Source organism: Diorhabda carinulata, chromosome Y, assembly GCF_026250575.1.
Source record: "Diorhabda carinulata isolate Delta chromosome Y, icDioCari1.1, whole genome shotgun sequence".
In the NCBI taxonomy this organism is placed as follows: domain Eukaryota; kingdom Metazoa; phylum Arthropoda; class Insecta; order Coleoptera; family Chrysomelidae; genus Diorhabda; species Diorhabda carinulata.
Window position 1 is genome coordinate 1,753,392 of NC_079473.1, and position 7,371 is coordinate 1,760,762.

At 31.4% G+C, this 7,371-nt stretch overlaps 1 protein-coding gene across 1 annotated transcript; it reads left to right on the forward strand.

Moving 5' to 3' along the window:
- The first annotated feature begins 1,977 nt into the window (after window positions 1-1,977).
- On the forward strand, window positions 1,978-4,468 carry LOC130903095 (tigger transposable element-derived protein 6-like). Its single transcript, XM_057815357.1, has 2 exons — window positions 1,978-3,033; window positions 4,436-4,468. The coding sequence occupies exons 1-2, from the start codon at window positions 1,978-1,980 to the stop codon at window positions 4,466-4,468; spliced, it is 1,089 nt and encodes a 362-aa protein (XP_057671340.1).
- Window positions 4,469-7,371: the final 2,903 nt, after the last annotated feature.

The window sequence follows — 7,371 nt, forward strand, 5'->3', positions numbered from 1 at the left end:
AAAGGGAAGATATTCTAAAAGCTATCGGAAAAAATGATAAATACAAAAAAACTGATAAGTAAAAAGGCAAGAGGCTGAGGAAAACGCTTTAATAGCTAGATAGACAAATCGTGTTGTGAGTGCAATAATTGCTTTTTATTTTTGTAGTTAAAGTTATGATTGTTTTCATTGAGTGGGTAAAAACTATTTAAAATATGGTTGTTGATCAAAACTTTAAGTTGATGAAAATAAGTATAGGATTGATTATTTTGATTTAAAATTTTATTAATGTAACTTACATTGATGTAGGTCTAAACTTTAAAAATGTTCTGTTTTGTTGTTTAATATTTAAGAAGACTGCATTTAGTTTATATTCTGCTAGAATAAGTATGTTTTGTTATAAAAATGACTGCTGATAAAAAGTAAAACAGATAATAATTATAGAACTATAGCTAAAAGAGTTACCTCAAAAATTGTAAGACTGAATACTAGAATGGTCTAAGTAGGTACTTTTAAGATTTTAATTCATTAAATATATGTTTTTGTTTAATATTTTAATAAGGTTTTGTTTTATTATATCAAGAATTAAAAAAGCTGATTTATATTAACAATTAGTCAAGTTGTAATATGATTCTGTTTTGTTAAAATAATGAATGAGTAAAAAAGGTGATTTATAACATTTTTAACTGTTTCGAACACCGATAATTCGAATTCCTCGTTAATTCGAACTTTTGCGTCGGTCCCTTGACATTCCTATACTAACACATGTAAAAAAACCTCGATAATTCGAACTTTTGAAGTTCGAATTATCAAAAAAATTCGTATTTTCTGTGTTAAAATTACCGAAAAATTAAAATTTTTGGCGTTTAAATAATTGAAAAGTTCGAATTTTTCATGTTCGAATAATTGAAAAATTCGAATTTTTCTTGTATAAATTATGTATGTACATATGTATTAAAAAATTCGAACTGTTAGTGTTGAAAAAAATTGAAAAATTCGAATCTTCAGATTCTAGGTAAGACGACGATATTTTGTAAGTGTGAAATATGGGTGAACTGCAGACGGCGGCTGGTTTTTCCCAAAAACCGGCGCGACGATTTTATTACTGGTAGAGCTAAGAAAGCATTCCTAAATAGTTTTCTAGTTCGAACTGCAATTAGAGGACGAATGTATGAAACGACTGAAAAGAGAATAAGAGCTGCTGGGTTTTCCCCAAAAACCGGTGCGACGATTTTATTATTGATGGTACAGTTTGAAGGTGCAATTAAAAACGACGAGTTCACGGGACGGATTTAATTGCACCTTCAAACTGTAGAGAAAGAGAGAGGGAGCGAATTGGAGAGAGACAAAGTAGAGTAAAGAGCAAACGTGGTGACTGATTTTTTCTGAAAGAAGGGCGCCAGAGTTTTATTGATACCTGACGACTTTTAAGAAGGTGCGTATTTAGATGGTGAGAAGAGATGCTCTCGCGCCGCTGATGGCTACCACCACCCTCTTATAAAGCAAAGTTAAAACTGTCAGAGCCGACATTCTCAATTGGTTTTCCATTGAGTGCGTTTCGGAGCCAGTTTCAAAAGTTTTGCTTCGTGTTGCCGTTTACGTTTATTTCATGATGTTTGATTCTGCTAAAAGAATGTACAAAACTCTGACTTTAGCAGAAAAAGTTGCTGTCATAAGAGAAGTTGTAAAGGGCGTGAAGAAGAAGTCGAAGATAGCCGAAGAGTTCCAGATTCCTCGCAATACTCTTTCGACTTTTCTGAAGAATAAAGAGAAGATTATCAGTGACTTTTCTCAATCATCTCAAAGTAGAAAGAGGTGCAGAGGACCAGGGAAGGATGTGTCAAGAAATGGTTCAAGCAAGCTCGTGATAAGAAAGTTCCAGTGAGTGGGCCAATTATTCAAGCAAAAGCTCAACAATTTGCTAGCAGTTTGAATTGTCACAACTTCAAAGCTAGCAATGGTTGGCTGCGCAATTTTAAGGATCGCAATGATATCGTGATGAAGGCTGTCTGCGGCGAGAAGGCGGACGTCGATATGTCAAAAGCGGAAGAGTGGATGCAAACGACGCTGCAAGAAAAAATCAAAGAAGTGGAGCCTAGGAACATTTTCAACGTTGACGAGACTGCTCTTTTCTACGAGTGCACGCCAAACAAGACTTTCGCCTTCAAGGGAGAAGATTGCAGCAGTGGGAAGTTGAGTAAACTGCGCGTAACTGTTCTTGTAGGAGCCAACGTGGACGGCAGTGAAAAGCTTCCGCTGCTTGTTATTGGAAAATCTGCTAATCCACGTTGTTTCAAAAACGTCAAAACGAAGCCATGCGAGTATCAAGCTAACAAGAAAGCTTGGATGACTCAAGATATTTTTGAAAATTGGCTCCTTAAGTTGGACAAGAAATTCTACAGAGAGAAGAGAAAAGTGCTGATGTTCGTGGATAACTACAGTGCCCACAATTCCATTCCGGATTTAGAAAACATCGAAGTGGTGTTTTTCCCGCCAAACATGACGTCCGTTCTTCAACCGATGGATCAAGGAATCATCAACTCTTTCAAGATTCACTACAGGTCAATTCTAGTGCGCAAGGTGTTGGACGAGCAAGTTACACTCAGCAAAAACCAAGTGAAGGTCAACATTCTGCAAGCCTTGAGGATGTGTGCAGATGCCTGGCGACAAGTAAGCGCAACGACGATCAAAAATGGATTTAGGAAGACAGGATTCATCCGTGGCGAAGAAACTTCAATCAAGTTCGAGGAAAGCATCCTGGAAGAGGCAAAGCTGGACCAAGATTTCATCAACATCGACCAAAATGTAGCCATTTGCGGCGAACTATCTGATTTTGAAATTTTGAACGAGGTCCAAGGATCTACGGCTGTGGAGTTATCAGACGACGAAGAAGAAAATCAAGAGCAGCTTTCATCCTCAGTAGCTCCAACTCCCAATGAAGCGCTGGAATTTTTAGCAAAATTGAGGGAATTTGCAGAGTCGCGACAAGACGTTGATGAAGATATTTTCGCAGCGATCAGCAAAATCACTCGATTTGCTTCAAAGGAAAAAATCGTCAGCATGAAGCAATCTAGCATAGCTGATTTCTTTACAAAAAAATAAATATATGTATTTTTTTTATTTTAAGATAAATAATCGGTCCTTTTTAGGACCAAAAATTCTTCAAACGTATACAAATTATTATTTTAAATAAATAAATAAACATGTTATATACCCATAACATATTTATTTATTTATTTATTTATTTATAAAATGGAAAGATGCATCGAAATGCATACATATACATATGTATGTAAATGTGCACAACTCCGATAATTCGAACACCTCGATAATTCGAACTTTTGCTACGGTCCCTTGCAGTTCGAATTATTGGAGTTCGACTTGAAGAATGGATGAAACCTTTAAAACAATTTGAAAAATTTGATTGGATGTTTTTGCCGAAAATTAATAACAACACAGAGTGGACTCTTATTGAAGACACTGTCCTCTATTTAAAAGATAAAAATATAGACATTGACGACGCAAAATTAATTGATGAATGGGTGGATTTAAAGGATTTTTGCAAAAACTTAACTGAACAAGATAAGCTTTTAAAATCCAATCAACTTTGGGTACAATTTTTTACAACGCCATATGCGAATTTATATTCTGAATTGCTGAAAATTGCGCAATATTTTTTTTGCATTCCGGCGCATAATGCCAACGTGGAGAGGGTATTCTCATTAATTACACAACAATGGACTAAAGAAAGAAATTTACTAAGCGTAGAAACAATTTCTTCAATAATTAAAATTAAATTCAATTTCCAAGAATACAGTTGCACTGATTTTTATAAATTACTTTTAAAAGTCTAGCTAGATAGACAAATCGTGTTGTGAGTGCAATAAATGCTTTTTATTTTTGTAGTTAAAGTTATGATTGTTTTCATTGAGTGGGTAAAAACTATTTAAAATATGGTTGTTGATCAAAACTTTAAGTTGATGAAAATAAGTATAGGATTGATTATTTTGATTTAAAATTTTATTAATGTAACTTACATTGATGTAGGTCTAAACTTTAAAAATGTTCTGTTTTGTTGTTTAATATTTAAGAAGACTGCATTTAGTTTATATTCTGCTAGAATAAGTATGTTTTGTTATAAAAATGACTGCTGATAAAAAGTAAAACAGATAATAATTATAGAACTATAGCTAAAAGAGTTCCCTCAAAAATTGTAAGACTGAATACTAGAATGGTCTAAGTAGGTACTTTTAAGATTTCAATTCATTAAATATATGTTTTTGTTTAATATTTTAATAAGGTTTTGTTTTCTTATTTCAAGAATTAAAAAAACTGATTTATATTAACAATTTGTCAATTTGTAATATGATTCTGTTTTGTTAAAATAATGAATGAGTAAAAAAGGTGATTTATAACATTTTTAACTGTTTTTTTTTACATTGAATATGTTTAAAAGATCTTGTTGACATGTCCGGCTTTCGGACTCTAAAATCCGGGGTTTTCACGCGTTTTGTCCTGTTTTCCAAAATTTAGAGATGGCAACCCTACATATATAACATAAGAGAAAGAAGCAATTGAATACATGTATGTTTTATTTTTTAGTACGTGTGTGAAATAAGCTACTTTCTCAGGTAAAAATGAGTATGCAATCTATCATTTTCATAAGTGGTCGTAGGAAAATATATTTTACTGTATTGTATATATACTACCACCATTTTTTCTATAATTTCGGAGAAAGCATGCTCTTTGACTAGCAATATTTGTTATTAATTAAGTATTATTACTTCATGAAATTAAAATTAAAAAAAAAAACAAGACTCAAAACTGAATTTGAATGATTAATGATTAACCTAATAAAACTATGAAAATTGAAAAAAATGATCATATTGTATATATATATATATATATATATATATATATATATATATATATATATATATACACAATTATACAATATATATACATACAATTAATTAATCGTCGCGATTACAAGATCAAATATTAAGAATAAATAAATAAACTCAAATAGACTCAAAAGTAGATGAAGCTATGAAAGTACGGGACCACTTCCGGATGGTCCATCCAAAATAAATGAAAGTGCTGTGAAGATTGTTTGAGCTTGTTAATAGGGCATAATTTTGTCTTTTTGATTTCCTTGTTTCTTGTTCTTTCTTTCTTCATTTTACACTTTTGACTTTTCTGTTTCTTGTTTTTGACTTAAATTGACTAATAATTATAATAAATAAAAAGTTTGCCTCGTGAAGGCACAAAACGTCGTATCGAAGATTTGTTGGTACATGTCTATGGTAAATTTGTATTGAAATAAAACTAGTATTTGATATTATTTCATTCAAACATTCTATGCTAGATAAAACAAAAACATAAACGAATACAGTTACAAGCAATGTTGCCTAGCTTATATTTTTTCATAATCATTCTCGCCAAAATTATTTTCTTGATCTTTATTTAGATCAATTGTGGGAAATATTGGCAATTAAGCAAATTTAGTGAGAGCTAGGGCCAGATTCTTATTGATTTTTAATAATATTACGATGTATAAATAAATATTTTTGAAACGTAACATGCATCCAGATAATAAACAAATAAATTGTAAAATTTGACAACATTGAGGTTTACTGTAAGTTTGCTTCAATTATATTCAAACATGTCAGCTGGGTTTATTATTTTTATTTGTCCAAGGTCAAAGTAAAACAAAGTTTCAAACAAAGGAACTTCGGAATTCATTATAATGATAGGAACGGAATTGGTATCTAGTTGGAAAACTTACTTATGTTTAAGTTTTATACCTGAAGATTAGGTGAATACAGTTTAAGTAATGAAGTAAATTTTTACTGAAAAGGTATATATTTTTTAAATTTTGATTCTTATAGTAGGTATGTACAATTATTTCTCACATTTTGTACACCTTTAACTAAGTAATTTGATATTGCATGTCGTATTCTTTCATTTGATTTTGTCATCATAATCATCATCTTATTGATGTCACGAGTTTTGAACTTAATATACCTATACGTACTTGTGTATTTGAAAATGCTCACGTACACACTACAATGTTTTATGTAAACAAGCTAAATGTTTTTAAGATATTGACAAGTATTTGAATATCTTTTTTATTAACATGTATAGGCACTACAACAATACTGGAAGTAGTTTACAAATAATTTATTTTTAGGTATATTTCTTATTTACCAAAATCGCCTCTAATAAAAAAGAATTGTACGTACTCTAAAATATTCACCAATTTCACTATTGTAGCTTGATCTGAACTGGGCCTGGAAGTTTGTATTGTAATGTCTGTGAATGTCCAGTTACAAAAAAAGAATTAGAATATTGAAGTAGCAACAAGAGAACCGCATCCGGTTTTAAGATTTTTGCAATGATTTTATCATTTAGGTAATATTTTTGGAAATTTCATAAATAATCCCCAACAACACTTTTTTTCTCAAATATTTACCTAAATATAATGATTGATATAATAGAAGCGTTTGGATGGATATATATTCTGGTGTACTTATCTAATACTCGATACTCTTTTAGAATTTTTCACTTTGCTTCTTTATTGTACTCCATGTCAAAGGTATTTTAGAGTTATTGAATATTCAAGAAACATTTTCAACTCTGTGTCACCTTCAGTGACGGATTAACCTTTAATCAAATTAAGCAATTGCCTAGGGCATCACGTCTGTGGGGGCACCAGAAGAAGCACAAATAAAACCGTCCTTATGAAATATTTTTATCGCTTATGATAACAAATTGCTCAGCGAAACGTTCTTTTTCAAAATTATAAATATATTAAAAAATAAAAAAAGGACAAAGATTATCCAAAAAAGGCTCGAATTTATCAATATTTTTCTTAGACTCCGATATGTTAAAAACGTTAGACGTTAATACTACCTTGCGTGAATTCATTGCCCGGAAAAGCCGCAAGGCGCTTTTCAATAAATAAATAAAATTATGCTTTGGTTTTTATTGTTGTCGCACCTACTCCACTTCTAAAGTACGTTACATCTTGTCATCTTATTTTACAAAAAAACCAATGTTTTTAGGCGGTAAAGATTTAAAGACCGATTCTAGTTGGCATACGGATAGGGGGGCCCACAGGCATGGATTGCTTAGGGCATCAAGTAGTCTTAATCCGTCACTTGTCACCCTTTACTGTTATGAGATATATAGAATAATTGTAGATACCTAAGTATAATTTTGAATATGCCTCTTTCTGTTACTGTTAGTACATGTCTTCTTTTTCCCTCGATGTATTTTTTATAGATTATCTTCTAATGCAGAAGATCAGAATTCGTTATTTCATTACTTTAGTGGAGTTTATCACGTCATAATCTTTTTTTTTCGTGTTTAAAACTCATCGGATTGATT